This window comes from Convolutriloba macropyga, unplaced genomic scaffold, assembly GCF_964194025.1.
Source record: "Convolutriloba macropyga unplaced genomic scaffold, txConMacr16.3 SCAFFOLD_1134, whole genome shotgun sequence".
NCBI classification, from domain to species: Eukaryota; Metazoa; Xenacoelomorpha; order Acoela; family Convolutidae; genus Convolutriloba; species Convolutriloba macropyga.
Window position 1 is genome coordinate 10,001 of NW_027453705.1, and position 22,302 is coordinate 32,302.

The window sequence follows — 22,302 nt, forward strand, 5'->3', positions numbered from 1 at the left end:
AAACCTGCAGATAAACAAAATAGTTCTGCAGCTTAAACGGCTATTTTCTGGCACTAGTGTTGCTTTTTTTACAAAAATTGGTAGCATAAGTTATTTATATTAGATTCAAACTAGAAAATATTTTCCAAAAACTTTAAAAAATGTCGAACAGCATTGGATACATAAACGATCGTTTCAAATTTACTCCATTACATTTATTTTCTGTATATTTGATGGTGCTTTTTGAAGTTTTGTAGTCAATTTTTTTGAAGCCCAAATGCCCAGAACAGATTTGTTTCTTTTTCTCATAAAAAAGACGATGAGTAGTAATTCAGGGAGTTAAAAATACTAAGACGCATATTATCTCAATCAGCGAGTAACTCCTCATACAAAAATTTGTTCAACAAATAAGTCAGTTGGCAATATTTGGTTGCTTAATTTTTTATCATTGGACTTACAATTGGCCATAATTAGGAAAACATAAAAAATTATTTTGATACTTATTTTCCTTAGGTCGTAAATTTACGTTGAGAAAAGGAATCGTGATTTTACAAAAAATATATATCTATTTTTTCTTTTAACATCACTTTAACAAAGATATGTGTTCATCTATGGGTGCAACAAAACGGAAGGTTCAACAAATATATGTGCAACATTTTTAGGTGCAACAAATTATGCTAAAAAATTTGTTGAATATTCTAACAGGAACACAGTACTGGAACGCATTATCTTTTGGACTGATTTGGTTTTATCTTGAGTTTTCAAAAGCATATCTTGAATATAATCCAACAGAGCAAGTATAATTATCCTGTGTTGCCTTGCCCAAATGTTTCTTGATTTTTTCAGAAAAATATACAAGCAAGCTTAATTTTCAAAAAACTGTGGTCCTATTTTGACAAAACTTCGCCTAGCTTCTGTGAATTTGTTTCGAAAAACTCTTTACTACTTCTTTATTAGTTGTGATTTTTTCGGATAACTGCAGCAATATCTGAATCTCTGTAAAACAAATTTTAAAAAATTTTCTAGTTTTGATTAAAGTGATCCCAAAATTTAGAACTATTTCATCGACTATGCAAAACACGGATGGCCCAAAAACTTTTGAGTCAAATTTTTGAATAAAACGAGAACAAATTGATACACAGGGATTGATTGTATAATAATTGAAATTACGTCAGAATTCTTTAGATCAACTATTCTTTTAGCAATTTAATTGACCTTAGCTGTAGACGTTGAAAGCAATTTTTGTGCGTGTACGGACAAAATAGTCCCAGACAAAACAGTCCCAATTTGCAAAATATCCGCAGACAAAACAGTCCCAGACAAAATAGTCCAATAAAACCAGACAAAAAAGTCCCAAATATATATCGAAACAATTGTAAATATAATCTACTAACAATTAACAACTATAATCTATGAGTTAAGCTTCTGAATGCATTGTTTTTGATTAATATGAATTAGGATTAAACCAACAACTTGTTTAAAAATACATATTTTCAAAAACTATGTTGTATTTATTCAACTCAAGATTTGTTCAATGAAATACAATCATACGAATAAATTAAAGGGTTTCTTTGTTAATTGTGTTAATTGGTGTGAATTTGTTTAACTCTATCTTTAGTTCGGACTATTTTGTTTGGGACTGTTTTGTCTGCTTTCTTGGGAGTATTTTGTCTTGGACTGTTTTGTCTAGGATTATTTTGCTATTCGGGACTGTTTTGTTCGGGACTGTTTTGTCTGTTCATCTTTTTGTGAGGTTAAAACAGTCGAACATAGTGAACAACTAGTAACTCTGGGAGTTAAAAATAATTTGCTTGGAAATACCAAGGAGGATTATTACAAGTAAATTATACTTACGTGGAATGCAAGCGGGAGGTTTCTGAGACGCTGAAATACTGGCAGCCGATCTTCCAATGGATAGATATTCTAAACATCAAGAAGGGTGAATCTTTTTAGAACAACTAGTGCATTTTAATACCTCGTAAAAAATACCAAATTATTACTAAATGATTGTGATTAATCCGTTTCGTTTTATCATATAAATGGGAGAAATGCAATTAATTCATCCATTCATTCAATCCAGATAGCAAACATTATTAATTATATTAAAACAAATTTGGCTCGAGGAAGAAGAAAGAGAGAAGAGAAGCGACGTAAAAAGCGCAGTTAGAGTAAATTTTTATACCACCATAGGTTTAAAAGTTCACATACTATGGTTGGGGTCACAACTCGGTCTGCTTCCCAGGTTGAGGTGCCATCCGGAAGTGACCTCTGATCAGACCATCCCAGACCAAAGTATCCTCTGATCAATAATTATAATCCCACCCCCCCCCCCCACGCACGCACACACACACACACACACACACACACACACACACACACACACACTTACACACACACACACACACACACACACACACACACACACACACACACACACCCGCGCGCACACAAACACACACACACCACCTACACACCACACACACACACACACAAAACAATTTAAGAACTAGACTGTTCATGGAACGAACCGGAAGCACTTGTGTGGCCTTGAGATTGACTCTCATGACTGGATGGATCATAAGTGGGACCCAGAAGAGGGGGGAGGATATGAGGAAGAGACTGCAGAAGTCGTCTGCCCCTCCCACATCTCCAAGGAGAGAGAAAAGGAACTGGACCACAGACAGAAAGATTCCTGTGATGTTGATTAGGAACCACTTCTGGAAGGCAAGGGAGCAGGCGTTCAACTTCATCTGCCAAACGATGGATTAGTTAAGTTAAATGCTTTAGTATGGATTAGTATAGATCAGATTAGTTTAGTTAAGTATTAATGCTTTAGTACGCTACCTCAACGATCTTAATATGACTTCATTACGGTTTATTTATTACTTTAAATCTTAGCAATGCGTTCTTACAGCCTCGAATCTTAAAGCTTTGGGCAAAATCTTAAAAAATTTTGCTGATTTAAAACGCAATCACATCTCAAAACGTCTCAATTTAGTTTCAAACTATCTTTCACGTGAAAGATTTCTGACAGATCAGAATATTTCAAGTATATATTGTTTCAAGTATATTTAACCATATGGTTATAAATTTAATTTACTTGTTGCAAAAAAAGATTTTCCACTTATAAAATAAAATTCACTGCGAATTACAGGGAGATTTTAATCAAATAAACCCAGACCATCTAAGTATGTCCGAGTCAACACTTATTTAAATATTTCGATGGTTCAGCCTCGAACAGTTGTCACTTCAAACAACTATAATCAATGCACTCACTTGTAAGTCGTAATATCTTGTAAGGATGTTTTCACGTGTCATGATAGCTTTGCGTAGTTTGACCACGTCCCCTGAAATAGAAATTAAGTTTAAACAATTGGATTCAAGACAGCTATTACTTTATATAAAAATTTATATTACAACTGAAGCTTAATTTCACAAAATTGGGTTTTATGAAATGATTCACAGAGTACGTCTAACCTGTACTTGATATGAATCTCGATTTCTCAAGTTTGGAAAGATCTGGTTGGTACAAAATTTAACATATTTTGGATCAAATTTCAATCCAAAATATTTTTCGAGAGATTATATCCAAAAAATTATCGTCTATGAGCGAAAAGAAGCGGTTGACGAAGAAAAGAAACGCAAATAAAATTATAATACATTTGCAATCAAGCAGCTAACCTGTTTTGAAATGTCGTGACTGTTCAATTAAGAGTGGGTACTTCTTTTTGGCAAACGCTCTCCCTCTCTCACTTGTGACAAAGTTCAACTCACACAGAATCCTGTCCTCGTTCAGATCTGTCGCGTATTTTGACAGCTCTGGAAATACAACCAAGGCGACGTCATGACATTTTAGAGTACAATTTTGTACAAAAAAAACATGCGGTAGTTAATGTGGGGTGATTCTTTTTGTAAGAAATGCTGTAAAACTATGAATGATTGCTGTCGTTGAACCGCGAATTTAGGACAAATATCTTTTAAGAATTACGGTCAATTGAGATCAATTAACTTTCAAATAATTTTAGTGTTCAGTTGATTTATTTTCTCATTTTCTTTTGAAATGAATTTTTATAAGATCAAGTCAAAATTTCTGACAAGGTAACACAGTTTTCAGAATAAATTTTTGTTTTTAAGATGGGGGCTTAAAAAAATAAAACAAAAAAATTGAATTAACGATCATTCAGCAGTATCAGGCTTACGGCATGATACTGCTCATTGCAATATGGAGTTCTTTAAAACTATTCTCAGAAAAAAAACTAAAGTTCAGTATTTTATTCTGTTGTGCAAAAAATTTTGTTGTCCAAAGGTCGAAATAGTGTTTTTAGGAAAAAAAAAGGTCTTCTTTGATACTACCAATGAATCAAAGCAGTTCAATGATAATTCAATGGTAGTAGTATCTCCGAGTTTTTCTTCTTTTGAGCGTAAACTGTCAAACATGTAGAAACAAAACTCCTTTCTTTCTACATTGCACGTTATATCAGTCCCAGTAGTTCTCGAAACTTCATTGTTTAGTTGTTAAAATGGAATACGCATTGAATTCCTTTATGAAACTGACGGACATTAACAATCACAAAACCTAATACACCCCAGGACAAATTTTTCTCGGACTTAATAAGGAAACAGAAATGCCCTGTAGTAGCAATCATTAACAATTTATATACGTTATACTCAAAACGCTAATCTCACTGAAAATTCTTCTTTCGAAAATTGAAAATTTTCGATTGGTGTCGAATTACCTAACAATGAAACACAGCACCGGTTAAGAAAGCGCAACAATTAGGATTTGATTCTTTTTATTATTGTAATTGTGCAATTTTCATTGATGGTTCTGTGAACATAAATAGGCCGAATCCTAAGCATTTCAACTCATTTCTGTGAAAAGTAGCCCGGACCAAAATCCAGGTCTATACCAATACTGCTCAAGTCTAAATCCAAGTCTTATTTCGCTTCCCAGTACTGGGCATAAGTCTAAATACAAGCCTTACACGTCTGACAAGTCTTGTCCAAGACTTGCGTAACAATTGTAAGTTGATTCCCAAGCCAATGCCAACTTTTCGAGTAAAAAAATTTGATTAAAAAATTCAAATTCCAGAAACCTTCGTAATGTGCCTTGACTTCAGGGTAATGTGCCTCAATTTTTAGCCACTTTCCCGGGGTGCTTTGGAAACACCCCGTTTTTTTCGGCTATTTTTGACGTTTTTTCGGCTAATTTTGTGACTGCCAAGAATTGGATTAAGACTTGCCAAGTTCTGGCCAATACTTGGATTAATACTAGACAAGTCTTGGCCACGACGTGCACATGACTGAAAAGTCTAAAATGTGTTATGATCATAGCTCTGAATCAGTGCTGATACCTAGAATTGCAATTAGAATTGCATAGTACTGATATTGACTCGGCGTTAAGTACGGTATGGCTGAGCTCAAACGATGCGTGTAATAGTTAAGGTTAGGTTATAGAAACTACGGCATAAAGTTTGCTATCTTGTCCTCAATATCGTGGTAATACCAGTAGAAAAATTTCAAATCAGCTAAAACTTTTCGCGTAAAACTGGGTACATGCGCGAATAACAAAATAAACTTCTTTTCTGCTAGCACCCCCAGCACTACATAGCCGTTATTTTAGCACCCCCCCCCCCAAATCCAAGTTTTCGATAATTGTAAGAGCGATATTTGCATCTCATTGAAACAAGAGTGTCTAGGTAGATTGAAGGCGCTTTTAGAAAAGTTTCCTTAATTTTTTTTTAAATTGAGCCCTTATTTTAGCCGATAACACCAAAAATGATATAATACAGAACTGTTTATTGATGTTTACGTTATATGCAACAAATATTCGTTGAAATACGTAAACATTTCAAACCATAGCTGTGCTTGCTCTTAATAAACTCATATTATTCATATATGTTCATGTATAAACTTATTTAACTTTAACAGTATGTTTTGAAATTTATAAATCGGAGTGGAAAGCTAGGCAGGGAGCTAGCAGAAAAAATCTTTTTTTTTCAGAGGAGCAATTTATAAGATTTGCCCCAAAAACTGGTCCACTCAGTAAAGAATTTTTTTTTCGCGAAAAGTCACTACCTATCGAACCTCAATTCGAAAAGTCACTACCTATCGGACCTCAAAATAAGTACCTATCGGACCTCAATCGGACCTCAGTCTAAATTTCGAGCACATTCAACGAACGATTATGTAAAAATTAAGCACAGTTCTGATGTTTTTAGTAAAATCCATGACCAATGCATATTTCGAATAAAGTTTATTAATTTCAGAACCAAAGGCTAATATTACAATCACATCTTGCGTAATCGCAGATATAATCTCAGTTTATGTAAAACCTCCACACAATGATAACTGTTCTAAATGTATTAGCATGATTACTCACACTTACGTGTGTGTAATAAATAGATTAAACCCTCAATATGGGCTGAGTTTTATCTATAATTATGTCTGTACCCTGTGACTGGATAAATTCTTACCCTTTGACCTTCGAGCATACCTGAAGTACTACATTTACAGCAATAGCAAAAGCGAAATATCATATGAACAAACTTTGAATGATTTCGTGAAGGAAAAAAGCAAAAAAAAAATCACTGAATCAAAAGCGTCTAAATTGTGAGGAGTTAAAACTAAAGAGGCCTTAAAGTTTTAGAAGTTTTGAAAATTTTATTGGATAAACTTATCTCGTCAAAAGAGAATGAAATTAAAATTTTGATTTAAAATATTGTATCAGCGAGAAAAAAAATGTATAAATTATATCGGACTTGTAAACTTTTAACCGACTGGTTATGAATGTCACTTAATTGTCAGTTCGAAAAAAGAAATTGAACCAATTTTAGTGCTACCTTATCGTGTGATATAATGCGAATACATTTATTAATATTCTACAATATTTAATTAAGAAATATCACAGTTTAAAATCAGCCATATAAAGCTGTTACAATTCACTAAGCTAACATTAATAAGAATTGGGAAAAGATCGCGTAGGAAAATTTCTCAAAAGTATGGGGGTGGGGCAAATATCTTAAAACCATGGGAAAATAATATAGGGAAAAAACTTAAAATTACCGGGAATAGATCTTGTAGACATGTAAGCAAAAATCGGATCTTTTCCGTTTGTGCACCCCCCCCCCCCCCCCAGCTTATTGGGCGCATATTATTTGCACCACCCAGACGCACGTGCTATATTTTTACATAATGATTTAGTGTGTAATGACACGTGCTCTGTAACTGGGGGCGCATAACGTACTGGGGGGGGGGGGGGGGCACAAACGGAAAGGATCCCAAAAATCTTGTTTTTGAACAACCAGTTTTTGACTACCCGGGCATGTGTAAAATTATACTTCATTTAAACTCAAAATAGTAATTTGATAAGATTTTATAAGTATTCACCTTTCACTGCACAGGATGTTAAATAAGTTGACCTGTGTGAACAAGAGGTTATTGATTCTGATATTTGTTTGAACAAACATGTCCATCAATATCTATTACCTTTCATTTGAACCTGGTTGAAATATTGTTCCAACCCGCCATGAACAGATATTAAGCTGGTACAAAAAAAATCCTTCGAAAAACTGAATTTCAAAATTGAAGTTGCATTTTCATTTTTCTCATTTCTTGAGAAACTATGGATATTTTTATTTACCAAAAATTATGAACTGTTTCCATTTTTCACCTTTAATATACGAGTTTCAAGTGAATAGATTACTCTTATTAGATAGATTATTATTATTATTATTATTATTATTTAATCAATAACCATATTTGAAAGGCCACACGAATATACTGTAACTGCTCCAAATCTTCAAAGTTTTTTTTGGGGGGGGCAGGATTTTATGCTAGCCTGACTCTTTCATGATATCAGTAATCTTAAGCCACTCAACAGTTATCCAAAAAGTTAGAAAAAAGTTAATAGATTGCCATGGAAAATCCATCGAGAAAGAGAACCAATTCTTCGGGAGATTGTGTCAAGTCTTTTGTACTTGAGGAAAAATGAAGGCTTAATCAAAACATGCTGATATTCGAGAAAGCGACAAAGCTGCATTGCACTAACCTGAAATTTTCTAAATTTAAAAAAAAATTTCAATATTATGCGTTGAGCTTTTTTGGGATCTTTTCCGTTTGTGCCCCCCCCCCCAGCTTAGTGGGCACATATTATTTGCAACCCCCAGATAATGATTTACTATATAAAATAGAAATAATGATTTACTCTGTAAAGTAGATTTTAAAATAATGAATTACTATGTAATGACACGTCCTCTGTAACTGGGGGGCACAAACGGAAAAGATCCCTTTTTTGAATAGAAACAACTGGTCAAAATATTCGTTTGACCGCAACAAATCACATTTGTAGCACTGTTTTTGCAGCGCTCCAAAATTTTGGCAAACAGAATGCAAATTCTCCGTTTGTGTATCTTTTTCGAGAAAGTACAGCTATGAAATTTCAATACGCACCGCCTTGATAACAATATACGGCAAAAATACAAGTGAAAATGTCATACAAATCTGAGGATGAATATTTATGAGCGAGCCGCATCAAATTGTCCAAAAAAATTTTGGGTCTCAGTTTAACATGAAACAACAATTTAAGTGCATAAAACAGCTGTATGATCCTGCGGTTTTGTCGAAATTTTTAGGATTTTTAGGAAAGTGGAAATTGATTGTTATCATTTGTGGCCGACACAAAAGAACAGCTTTTCTAGGCTGAAAAAACTGGAAACTTAATTAATTTTTTAAAAATAAGTTTGCTCTGGAGGTAATTGTTGCAACAAATAGCACTTCAAAAATCTTCTATTGACGTAACAAACAAAGAAACAATAGTAGCTTCCATTTTGTGCGATAAAATGTAATCATCTTATAATTTCAGCTTTGAACTCTTCGACTCAATATAGCAAAGCAACATATCTCAATATAAAACTCAACTTACAAAATTTAAAATAATAAAACAATTTGTTTATGTGTGTTTCCGCATCACAGCACACCGCTTTTTAGTTAATTTGTTTCTTGATGATCCGCTTTGTTTCGTGATGATCTTCTTGAAGCCATAAAACATGATCAACAAGTTTAGTTGACAGCCTAAAGCAAAATTACCCTCCAGTGTATGCATTTTTTTGAAAACAACTTCTATTCAGTAAAATAATTAATTTCACTTTTATAACCCAACTTGATTGCTCATTTGCCTGAAAAAAATAAAACACAGAAAAAATCTGGCCAAATTAATTTCAAAAAATTGACCTCGAACAATTGTTTATAGTGATTCTCCTGTAGTTATTATAACTTTCTTTGCTGCATTTAAAACCACTTTTACATACAGAAAAGTCAGTTTCGAATCAGCTTCAGCAAATTTATTTGATGGTTATAAACGAAACGGGGATCTAAATCTAAAAATAAAATTGGTTACCGACATTTTATTCCGCGATGTCAGAAAATTTTTGTATTTTCTGAAATATTTCCCAATTTTAAGATATTTTTTTATCCGTGATATCGGAATATAAATCGAGTAAAATACGTTTATTGTTGTTTAAATATACGCTTTTCAAGCTTCTCTCTAAAAAAATAAATTAAGATGGACGCGCCGGAACTGTCGATGCTTATTACCGATCCTCCTTGTTTGCTAACCAAGTTAAAAAACAAAAAAAAAAATTACAAATGGAGAATGAAAATGTTTATACAGCAGTTCTACGATTGAAAAACAGAAAAAGACGTATCATCGAATCTTAAATACAAGTCTACTTCAAATAATGGGTCGGAAATTCGACTTAATTTCAGAGAATTCAGAGATGCTAATTTCTATTTTTACTTGTTCATTCTCTTGTTTTCTATTTATCACTTCGTCTCCCGTAATTTGAAAAGTTCAGTTTCCGCAGACCCAAAAGTGATATAGTAAAAACAGGGAACTGTTTATCCAGACGTAACTGGTCATTATTAGATCCAGACGAAAAAGTGGCCACGCCTAGATTTAGCTCGAAAAAATGCAGACTACCACAAAAATAATCTGAGAAAGAGCGTTTATGTTTTCACCGTCAAAATTATAAACTGGAAACACGACTATTTGAATCTGTGCAACTATGAAAAGACGAGGTGATCACTGTGGAATATGGCTATGCTCCGATTTCCGGACAAGAAATTAACATGACTCAAAAATGTGACTCAAAAATGACATAATACGTGCAAAAAAGTGCGAAAAATTTTCAAAATGGTGAAATTTAGGACAAGCATGATCTCACTGAAAATCAGCAGTGCAGCTCGCAACTAGAATTTGGCAAGAGAGACAGTGCAAAATTGCGCGACTATGATCAGACAAAATTTTAATACACTGTGAAACTCTTTTGTTAAATTGTAGTTTTGTCTTTTCATGTCACATCTTCAGCAAGAGCTTCTGAAATTCGTAACTGAGGAAAATTCAATATTAATTCACGAGGGTAACTTATGAAACGCGAAGGAAATGAGATAAATTATTTTTAATAATTTTTTGGTTGGGTAATAATCCATAAAAACACAATAATATGCAACAAGACTGAGTTCGGAGTTAGAAAGTCTTAATACCGATTTTGTCGATCCAATAAAAAAATTCAGATTTTCGCCGCACGCTCAACGGTTTTTAGTGTTGCTTGAGTTAATTTGTAACTCAAGCTGATAAGTTATCTGAGATACCTTTCTCAGTTGAAAAATTTTACAACAGGATTATGGGAAAAAATTAATATAGCTGGTTTATCACTTGAACTGGTGCGGTTATGATTCGAAGTAGTGGGCTCATTATTACAACTGCGATTTAATCAGGCGTAATTGAATTTTTGATTCAATTATGTGGTCTCATGATTCGAAATAGCGCGACAAAAAGTATGGTCAAGACAGTGTATTTAACATCTGCGAGGGTACACCCCCAGACGGCAATGGCCGATTCAAAGTAGACCCAGTGGAGGGGAGTAGAGCAGCAATCATTCGAATTTTGGCAGCAGAAATAACTTGAATATGCTCCCTTGGGGCGCATGATTCATCTGTCCATTCATATGCTTTTATGGGTTATTTCAATGAATGGGGGAAACAGGGTTGGACGGATGTGTACGGCTCACTTGAACTTTTCACTTGCTATTCATAGACAAAATAAAAACAAGAAGAAATAAGTGGAACGTAAGTGGTTGAAAATGTTGATCACATGCGCGGTCTCGACGTATTCGAATCTTTTAAAAGTTGTTTGAGTACCGAGTCTATTGATCTGGTCATACATTTTAGTTTGCAAGCGTCTGATCATAATCAATTTTGAACAAGGACCTGGGAACACTAGGGGGGGGGGGGGGGGGGGGGGGTTGGTGACTAACCATCTACGAGGTTAGAGCACATGAGCATGCATATGATTGCAATGGCGAAGTTCCAGAGATTGGTGACTATTATGTTCATGGGGTGGAACACCATCAGGGCATATCTCCCACTGTAGGAGATGTTGGCTGCCTCTATCTCTGGCCAGTACGACTCACCCCACTAAATCACAGCACTTTCATAACAACGGTTTACTCCAAAAAAGGGGCAAATATCAATAAAACATTGTGTTTTTTGCATATACAAAACATTTTTTTGTCCTCGGAAAAACAGGTCCCAGACGGGGATTTCACTTTTTTTTAAAAAAAGTGGTTATTTGCCCCGGAAAAAATTGATTGTTTTCTACCGGTCCTGTCAAGTGGAATAATAGCAGTTAAAACTCAAAACTCAAATGTAGAAAAAATTTTAAAATGCCGAAAATCTGCAGGGTCAGAAGTTAAAATGCCAGAAGTTGCTAATTAGCCAGAAGTTGGCTTCCGTTGACATTCGTCATTTTAAATGTGCGCGTTTCGTGTTTTAAGCATGGTTAAGTGACTCTGCAGAAGTCACTTCGAATTTCTGACTTAATATCTCGAACCACTTCGCCGTTCTCGATAAACGCCAGAAGTTCTCAGTGACTTCAAGCAGAGTCACGCAACCTATACTATTAAAAATGAATAAATAATCTCACGTAATATGAGGTGAAGCCAGCAAATGTCAGTTCAAACACGAGGAAACATGAACATATCTTAATGTACTTCTTCGGATTCACTGTCAGCAAGATCATTCTAGAATGTTCTCTCTCCATCAGATTCTTCAACTGCTTCCTAAAATAGAAAAATAGGAACATTTTATGGAACAAATTCTGTGACCGCCTGTTATAAACGCAAAATCTCAGGCTGGCAAACACAAGCTGTTCGAATTCCACAGCAAGGATTCTGTTATGATCATGCAAACTTAAGAAAACGTAGCATGACATTTGCAGCTGCGACGGAAACCAACTGATAATTATTTTCCTTCCATTTTAGGTCACAAAATCTTTGAAATGTGGGGCGATGTTGACATGCTTCTAACAACCCAGCTAGTTTGACCTTGCCAAGGACCAACTTTGTTTCTGTATTATGCTCAAAACAGCGACTGAGTTTTATAATTGGCTGATTACTAATGAGTTGATTAGAATAAACAGTTTCTTGGGAAAACAATCTCAAATAAAACATGCATTTAATACCCTGGACCGTTTTTGTAAGCATATATTTCACACCATTTTGAAAGAATAATTCACAATCTGAGATAACATTAAATTTGTTAACTTCATTCTTCTCCGTTTTTTCGCTTGGATTGCTTCTGATTAGGTTCTGTTCCCTTTCTTCCTAGGAGAATAAAATCAGTTGTATCAGTTTTTACTTTGAGAGATAGCGATGTAGAATATCATGGTTAACTACAATCGAAGCTTCAAGATTTTGACTGGTGATTGCGAAAATCGATTGGGTTAAAGTTAGTGCCAACAGAATACCACAAAATTGGGCAGTTTTGAGCATTCGAGTAATTTACAGAAAGAATTATTGGATATGAAACAAATATTGTACCCTGTGGAAATCCTGAAAGAATAAACCATTCTAATCAGAAGTTGCATCTTTAACTATTACCTTGTACCTGTCTCCTGGGACAACTTGACATATTGATAACTAAAGAAGAAGAGACACCTCAATCGCTAGGTATAATATCATCTATATCCCTACTGCAATCTTTATGCTAATCTTCGGCCCTAACTTAGCGGTCCTAACTGGATTTGCTTTTATTATATTTTGTTCAGAAATTACTAGAAATAAGCACATCATCTGAAAAATTGCAAATATAGAGTACATAAGTACGTTGATTGGGATTGAAGCTTTATTCGCATGGATACCACCTGCATGACACACGAAGACCGCATAAACTTGTATCAAAATTTCCTTCAATTTTCAAGCAATGGGTGGAGCTTGATGTATTCTTTAGCCGTTTGGTTTTCTAAATAAGTTAGATCATGATTGTTAGGGTCCCGCGGCCCAGGTCTTAGTGCCCCGACCGTTGATATTCATTACATTAGCCATCTCAATTAATTGACGTCAATTTACCCACAAATCAGGTTATTTATTGTAAACTGACGGGATGCTAAACTACATTGAAGTTGTTTTTTGTTATATTCATTATCGTAGCCTTTTCTGTTTGTGTACCCCAGTACCTTATGCACCCCAGTTACAGAGCTCGTGAAATTACATTTTAAATCATTATGCAAAAACATGGCGCATGCGTCTGGGAGGTTCCCGTGCCATGTGGGGGAACCCACTAAGAGGGGGGGGGGGGGTTGTGGCACAAAGGGAAAAGATCTCATTATTGAGTTAAGTGTACCTGAATGATATGTTTGGGATGGTGACCATGACAGATGAAAATATTCTGAGGACACACATGACACCATCATCACTGCTCTCTTCGCTAGTCATGTACAGACTGACCTCTACCATTATGTACAGAGCCACTGAGAAAAAGGCTGAAACAGAGAAACACAAAAACTGCTGTCTTCAACATCTGAACAATATTGAGTTAACAAGTCCCTAAGTAAACCTGAAGAAAAACTGCATCTAGTCAAACCAACCCCCCCCCCTGCCCCGGGTTATCGCGAACAAAAATCATATTTCAATTTTATATTATTTAGCTCGGTACTTAAACTGTCAAAATAAACGGTAGAGTTTCGGGGGGGGGGGGGGGGGTTGCAAGGGACCTGTTTCTGAATTTCCAACTAATAATAACTTTTTGTAGAAAAACAGATACATGAATTTTACACGAAGCATTTCTATTTTTGGGTCTTTCCAATAGCCCACTCCCCCCCCCCCCAGCCTAGTTGTCAGATAACCTACATCCCCCAATCATGGTAAATATACCATAATGGGGGGGGCTATAATTTCATGGGGGGTATAATGGGAAAGACCCGTATTTTTTCTATTTGTTTCATATTCTTAAACTCGCATCAAAGAGTTTCCTACCTATCAAAATGGTACTCCACTTGACCAGTCTTCTAAGAGGGAGTAGGTCCTTCTGGTGCACTAACAGAGCGGTCATCAGTCTGATAAACTTGTGATCGTCTCCTGTTGTCATGAGAAATGTCCCACGGGTTCTGTTGTTTCCTAGATCTCTACTCATTACACAGTGAGAGGTCAAGATGTACTCGGAGGGGTCTATCATACGTCGCCACGTATAAGGTTCATTTTCTCTCGTTTCAATTAAAAAACTTTTTTAGGTGTTTTTAAGCCACAGTTTGTTTCCTAGTTGAAGTTCCAGACGTAAGCCACCCCCATCAGAAGATTCTTCAGACTATTGTGCTCAGACTACGTTCACTGGCTTTTGCCCTCCGATGAGGACATTTTTAAGTCTTTGCGATTTGTTCAGACCCCTGTGCGACAATTTTTATAACTAATATGCGACAATCGTTTGGTTCGCGTATTACCCCCAAAATGTTTGAGGTCGCTTAGGTCGGAGCCTGAAACCTGAGTAGGCATGTGAAAAACAGGAATATATTCTTGTTATTTAAAAACAACGTATCCGTTTGAAAACACTTAGTTCGAGATACCGAAAATAGCGCAGTTTGAAAAACTTAATGTAAAAGGATCCTATGCGTCGAGTTCCAATGATTGCTTTAAGAACTGTTTCGCCATCAACGGAAATATATTTCGTGGCGTATTTTGTGGCGTGATAGATGAGAGGTAAGATGTGTGATTCACACTCCAATGACTGAGAGTTCAATCCCCTGCCTCCATGAAGCTGTCTGTGTGAGGATGAGCTCTTACTTAACCATATCTTGAGGTTGACCAGAGCCTGACCAATGTTGGCTGCAATAATGGTACCACGTGAAATTGCAAACGCAAAAAAGTGGCCATAGTCACCAAAAAAGATCAAAGTTGCCTATAAACTATCAGTCTGAAATGTGGGGAATAATAAGAAAAAGGGGCATCTGAGAACAGGCAGCTGTGGCCTAATGCGGTTCCACTGCGATTACGCATTAACGACAATTATAGCCTTGAATCGATCTTGGTTTTCGATCTCTCAATAAGCGATTGGGAGAAAATTTCTCCAACTATGTTTTGGTTGCACTCACTTTGTCTTTCTTTGACAGCAATGCTTTGATGAAAATGCCTCTAGTTGAGGCTGTTTTCAGTTTGAGAGGATGTTCGGTTAAACATTTGTAATGAAATTTTCGTCCAGTTAAGTGACATTTTTTGAAGTAGAATGAAGCTACTAATCATTTGGAGTTTTAGGGAAAACGCGGGTAATGAGTTGTCACGCGAGGAGAAATTTTTTTGCGAAATCGGCATTTCACGCCGAATTTTTTCTGTATTAAGTGATTAAGTAAATGACGTTAAGTATATGTTAGAGTATAGTTCTGGGAAGTTAGAGCTAAGGCTGAGTTCGAATTGCCGAAGGCTTCCCAGAACTATACTTAATTAGACCCCAATTTCGCTGTTCGAAACTCAAAGAAAGAATTCAATTAAAAATTATAGTTATTATAATTCATTATAAATTAATATTAATATCTTGCATAGATTTTGTCATTTTTCTACCGAAAAGCAGGAAAAAATTTGAATATTCTGGCTAGGAGTGTGGTGATTTTTTCCATGTTCGCTATACAATTCAATACAAATTGTACTAAGTTTAATTGCCATACGGCATAGTATAGCGTGAGTTTCTTTAAAAGTGAAACGAAATTTCTACAATTCTTAATAAATTAACTGAACATAATTGTTGCTTACAGTGGATGCAGAATTGCCCATACAAAAGGAAAGGTTTTGTAACGAATCACCGTCGAGCATCATACGTGCTGAAAAGTGACAAAAACGACGTAAAAAGCGTCATTTTTGGTCGTTCTTTGTTGGTTTTGTCGGTAATTTATGTAAGAACTGTCTATGATTGTCGTTTTTGACCCAGGATAAGGTCTGCTACCCAAGACAGGCCTTGGCCAGATCGACTTGGGTTGCAGACAGTGGGTTCCAAACCAAGCATACCCAAAAAAGTATTAGCCACACCGAACAGACTATAACGTTTGTCGGAGAAGAAAACTTTTCTAATAATGGCTATGAAACAAAATCTAATTTAGACAAAACGGGACTATTGAAAAGAAGTACTTCAAGTAATGTTTAATTCTGGTATCTTTCCTTGTTTTCTTTGAACTCAGCAATAAAACCCAATAAAACCTAAAAAAATACAAAGAGGCTTGTTCGCACATGATGTTCCGATCCGAGCTCATCTACATTTTGACTTAATTGTCAACCAAATGAAGAGATAACAAAATCGATATTTGAGTTTACAAATCCTTCGTTACACAAAAATCTTTACACTAAAAAATCGTTACACAACATAATCGTTGAATTACATTATGCGCCCCATTACAGTGCCAATGAGATCTGAGATCTGCCATTAAAAAGACTATGAAAAAAATAATCAAAAACAGAAATTTCACGGCAAAAACTCAATATCTAAATTTGAAAACACCTAGTAACAACGTCAAAATGCTGTCAGATAAAACCTTAACTACACCAATTTACTTTTTCCAAACTATAAAGCAGATAAAAACTTTCCTTAATGAGATTAGGTCGACAACGAGAACGGATAATGAGTCAAATTCAAAAATTAATCAACACTTTTAAAACCAAGAAATTTCAAAAGTCTTAACGACCATTATCTTTTATTGAAAAAAACTTGATAAATTTACTGAAAAGTCATTACGAAACCAAGAAAACCTGTTTTTGGTTAGACTCAGCCATAGAAACAGAATAAAGATGCAGAAAAACTCAAAAAAAAAAACTATTTGCGAAAACAAAAAAAATATTGATACCATTGAAATCATTAGCTATTATTGCAAAATATTGTAATTTAAATTCAATTGTTATGTATACTAAACCAGCTAAACCATTTTTATTGAGAGATGAAAGAATTTCACTTAAGCCTTTTTTGAAAACCATTGGGATCTGTTATTACGCGATTGTGCTGAAAGAAGAGAAAAAGAAACACAAAAATTGACCACTCAAAAAACGTTTATGAAAAGGCATTTTGTCCAACAAACAAAACAACGGTGACAACATAATATCATAGGATATGTTATTGTTTGAAATACAAGAAGTTGGATGGGATCTCTCACTGATGAAAATAGGTTACAAGTTGATGAAAAGAACAACAAAAACTTAAAAGTTTGGAAAATCTTTGAATATGTTTAATATCATAAACTTCAAGACTATTCGCTATAAACTGACTGCTATGGGTAACATCATTCATTCAATTCTCAAACACAAGCTTATGAGACCGTTTCTGCAATTTACTGCTACGTAAAGAACAAAAAAAACAGGCAATAATAGCAAATTCAAGAAAAAATGGAGCGAAAAGTGTCGAAAGCATTAAAAAATAATCTTTTCAGTAGAAATTTTCTCTTTTCAGTTAATTTTATAATAGCAATGGGATTCCCTCTTTTTTAACAATATGACTTCAAAAAAAACAACAAATATGAACAAATACATTAGAACCATCAAATTTTTGAAGAAACTCGTAGCATCAACGCCATCAAATTCAGTAGCTTTCAACGGAAGCCAGTAAATACGCATAAAAATGCCTCGATGGGCGGCAAGAATCTTTTTCATTCATAAGTAATTGATAAGGCATTACAGCAAGTCAATGACTATGAAAACAACAATTACAGGCAAAACCCTAAAATTCAGTAGAAAAGTGCGAGAAAGTGTCGAATCAATTTAAGTCATAAGCTCTTCTCTGAAAACTTTATCTATGATCTCTTGAACGTCCTCCCTAAGACAATGGGAACTATGAGAATTAGGATAATGTGATAAGACCTGAATAGGAACTAAAAAAAGAAAAACAAATCCAAAGTTTAAATAAAGAATGAAAACTAGGGGCATTGAAGTCGTAAAACTAATAGGTAGACGACAAAACCGCTAACCGGAATAGTTTTTGGCTGCAGTAGAAAAGAAGGGGCCTGTTGAAACTGGGACTGACTAACAATTCGCAAAAAAATTGATTGGGACTGACTAACAATTCCCAGTTAAAAATGGGACTGACTAACAATTCGCAAAAAAGATTGGTCAATTTTCAAAAAGAAATTTCGAAAAATTAATTTTAAAATGTTAACAGCCAACAGGTTTAAATTCAACAGGTTTCATTAGAAGCCAATGAATACGCTCAGATGTGCCCCGATGGGAGGACAATGATGTTTATTATGCAAAGGCAGTCAATAAGACATCGCAATAAGTCTTATGACTATGAAAACAGCAACATAAACAGGCAAAAATCGAAAATTCAGTAGTAAAGTTTGAGAACAAAGTGTCGAAGCCATTGAAACCATAACATTTTCTCTGAAACTTAATCTATAACCTATTGAACGTCTTCGCTAAGCCAATTGGAGCTACCAATATCATGATAATGCGATGAGATTTCAAAAGGAAACAGTAATACGAAAATATTCAAAAATTTTGAAAGATTTTTTGAAATCTTGTTGCATTGAAGTCATATAACCACTGACACCAGTGACATCACTGACACTGACTTACAGATCACTAAAGTAAGCTTATGATTGGTTAATGTAAAAAAATTTTGGATGTTTATTTTTAAAGTCTTAACAGTCATTAGCTGTCTACTCAAAGCACTAGATAGGTTCATTTAATGCTCATCACGGAATACTCTAAACTTTTAGTCAATGAGTTTATGCCACGAGACTCCAAAAATTTAGTAAAACCTCACAAAGAAAATCAAAATTTCAATTAAAATTACAAAACGTCAGACTCAAAGCCAAAAAAATATGAGCAGTACCTTGAAAACAAATTTTTTGTTCATTGGGCTTCATTTGACTGTAAATGAGATTTGTCATAACCAGAACCTCGATATGAAAAGTGACTAGTCTCTAGGTGACTTTAAAAACGAAAAAAAATGAAAAGTTCTCCAAAAATGCTCTCAAATAGAATTCGAGTTTTTTTTTGTAGTGAACTTCCCTAAGAGACCAGAACTGGTCTTTTTAACGCCTTTAGTCTATTAAGAAGACAAAAATTATTCATTTTGTGGCGTGAAATGTAATTTTGAATTACTTTTTTTAAAGAAAAAAATCTTAATTTGAACTAAAATTCCCCTAAAAGTGAACAAAATCACGCCATATATCACGTGTTCACACAAAACTTTAAACCTCGATAACTCCTCGAAAAACGAAACTCAAAACAATCTATTTAATTTCAAATTCCACGCTGGACGAGCTTTTTAATGACACCTCTCACATTTTTCTGTGATGAATATATCGATCAGCCAAAATTGTCTGAACAAAAAAAAACCCATTTGAGTATATAGCTCCTCCCCCCACAAGTGGGGTCGGAACAATAAAGAAAAAATCTTTGCCTCTAATTTGGACAGATATTTATGTACTTGTATTTACATAAGCTTTAAAATTTGGTCTTATCTGTAGAAGGAAAAACAGCTTATTTGAAGTGGCGTTCTAACTTGCTGAGATCATTTTATTTGGTTTTTCGTTCCACTTACCAGTGTTACATTTTAACAAAAAAGTTTATGTCTCCTTTATTGTCAACGAGAGAATATGAACCTATTTCTTGTTTTGTGCTCTGCTGGACATATTCGTACAACCTAAAAGGAAATAAACATTTTTAAAAATCAATTAACATAATCAGGAATTCAACCTTTTTGGCATAATATCAATGATATTTTTGTATATACTAAATTCTCAAATGCTCACCATCAAAAACATTAGCACTCAGTTACAATCGCACTATCGTACCTATTCCATACTTCCCATTTACCTCCGGATCTGAAAACTTATCGAGGTTGATAAGAACCCTGAGCATGTCAAGAAACCCTGATATAATAATTAGATACTCTAGAATTAAGTATCGTTATTAGAACAACAATTTTAAATTTATTAGTTAGAGCTCTCTTTAAAATATCTTGTTTAATCTTCTTAGGACTAATCATTTCAAAAAAGAGCAATGTTGCTTATAAAAAGATCAGTCTGAAATGTGGGGAATAATAAGAAAAAGGGCAGCTGAGAACAGGTTACTGTAGGCCTAATGCTGTTCCGCTGCGATTACGCAGGAACCATGATTATTATTATTATTTCAAATCATGAAAAAAATCAAATGATCAAGTGCGACACATTTTGAATGCGCAGTCCACCCAACTGTGCTTTAAAAGCCAACAAATATGTCGCAATAGAGTATTCATAAAAGCATCGTTTTAGGGTGTCCGCTATCTGTTTTGGATATTCTTTTGGATATACGTGGGTACTTTGTATACCAATAAACTTTCTTTTCATTATATTTTCTCCAACTAAACAGAACTTAAAACCAAAAGTTTAAGTAAAAACTCGAGCACGAATGCAACTTGATTTTCAAATGTAAAATTCAGAACCTCTTAAAACGAACACGTGAAAGTTTCAAAAATGATTTATATCTGCAGTGACAGATTCTACAATGCCAGATTTTCCTATAAAAAGTGACAGACCTCAATCTTGTAAAGTTCGTATTTCAAGCAATGTTACGCGACTCTGCCGAAATCTCTTTAAAATTCTGACTAACATCTCTAACAGCTGAGCTTTTCTCAAAAAATGGCAGATGTTTTTTTTCAGCGACTACACCAGAGTCAAGTAACCGAAACATATAAAAAAGTACAATGATTTCGTATAAATTATTGCAGCTGACCTCCGTCTCAACTGAGGTCTGTCATCTTCCGCATAATGGTCCGAATCCCGACAGCTCCCAAGATCATCGTCGTCGTCATCGTCGTCATTAATGATGTCATCTTCGTCTCCATTCTCCTCATAATTGCTGTCATAGTCGTAATCATAGAAGTCTATTGATATAGCTTGATGCCTGAACTGGGTTCCAAATATCTCGTCACGGCTTTGCCTTCTGATTCTATTGTCATTGGAGACAGCAGCAGCTACGGTTGAAACGTCTATTGTATGTGCTCTGTTGTTGTTGTTGCGTAGGGCTGACCACCCGGCAACGAAGTCAAGAGACTTTCAGGAGGCATCAATCTTTCAGAAACCCCCAGGAGGAGTTAAGTTATGATTATGCTATTCAATTTTTAAGAAGAATAAATTGTGCACATAAAAACAATCTCATTTGTGTGTAGAACTTTCCGTTGAACCAGCTGTTTGCCCCTATAATATTGTACACAAGTCTGTAATTAGTGCAGATATAATGTATTTCATTAAGAAATAATTTCAAGTCTATTTCAAATAAAACTTCGAGTTTGAATTTCGTCATTTTTGTCTAAAAATTTTGAGGACTACGATAAAGTTTTAAAAATCGGTCAATGTGGTCGGTATAGCCTGCTAAGTTTTTAGGGTTAAGATTTTAAGGTTTTTAGGGTTAAGATTTTAAGTTTTTTCAGTTCTATTAGTTGAATGTTTTGCCGGATAAAATTCTTTAATTGTCGCAGCGATCCTAAAAAGCCTCGTCCATGTTTAAAGACTTCGGTCTGATCTCAGCATTGATGGGTCACCCATCTCTGATAAGCCTATGTGCAATGCAAATGGCTCATGAGCTCGACTCAACCGCACACAACACGCCTAATAACTTATAGGTTACCCTAACAATGTGCTATAGCCTCGGGTTGCCCAGGTTTCCCAAAATTGGGGGCTGGGTGTACAATTTTTTGGTCCCAATTTTAAAAAATTTTCAGTTTTGACTATTTTTGAGTTTTGATATAATCGGATTTTTTTTCAGTTTCAAATTTTTTTCGTGCGGTCTGATGGCTCTTGTTGCTGTTTTGATGTGGCGCCAACAGTTTGACAAAAAAATAATCTGATCAGTTTTTATCTCCTGTGGAAAGTAATCTTGATCCGATTCCCCACTGATTTAGCTTTGCCCGTTCCCAAAGCTGTCGATATTACACAAATTGTTTAGGCTATATAAATGCTAATGGTCCTTCAATTTTAACAGGAAGAGCGAAAGTGTTCATCCCTCAAGTCTGACAATCAGCACTAGAATGATGCTAATA

The 22,302-nt window shown here is 34.9% G+C and overlaps 1 protein-coding gene across 2 annotated transcripts in view; it reads right to left on the minus strand.

The window, feature by feature from the left end:
* Nucleotides 1-22,302, minus strand: part of LOC142358488 (uncharacterized) — a 32,405-nt gene that overhangs the window by 2,069 nt on the left and 8,034 nt on the right. For both annotated transcript variants that reach the window (XM_075409885.1, XM_075409883.1), the window contains 10 exons: nt 20,997-21,316; nt 19,886-19,926; nt 14,292-14,483; nt 13,660-13,798; nt 11,963-12,098; nt 11,295-11,454; nt 3,661-3,798; nt 3,256-3,326; nt 2,508-2,729; nt 1,834-1,902 (listed from right to left, as the gene is read on the minus strand). In XM_075409885.1, coding sequence (XP_075266000.1) covers nt 1,834-1,902; nt 2,508-2,729; nt 3,256-3,326; nt 3,661-3,798; nt 11,295-11,454; nt 11,963-12,098; nt 13,660-13,798; nt 14,292-14,483; nt 19,886-19,926; nt 20,997-21,316 — 1,488 coding nt within the window. The remainder of the gene's footprint in view (nt 1-1,833; nt 1,903-2,507; nt 2,730-3,255; nt 3,327-3,660; nt 3,799-11,294; nt 11,455-11,962; nt 12,099-13,659; nt 13,799-14,291; nt 14,484-19,885; nt 19,927-20,996; nt 21,317-22,302) is intronic.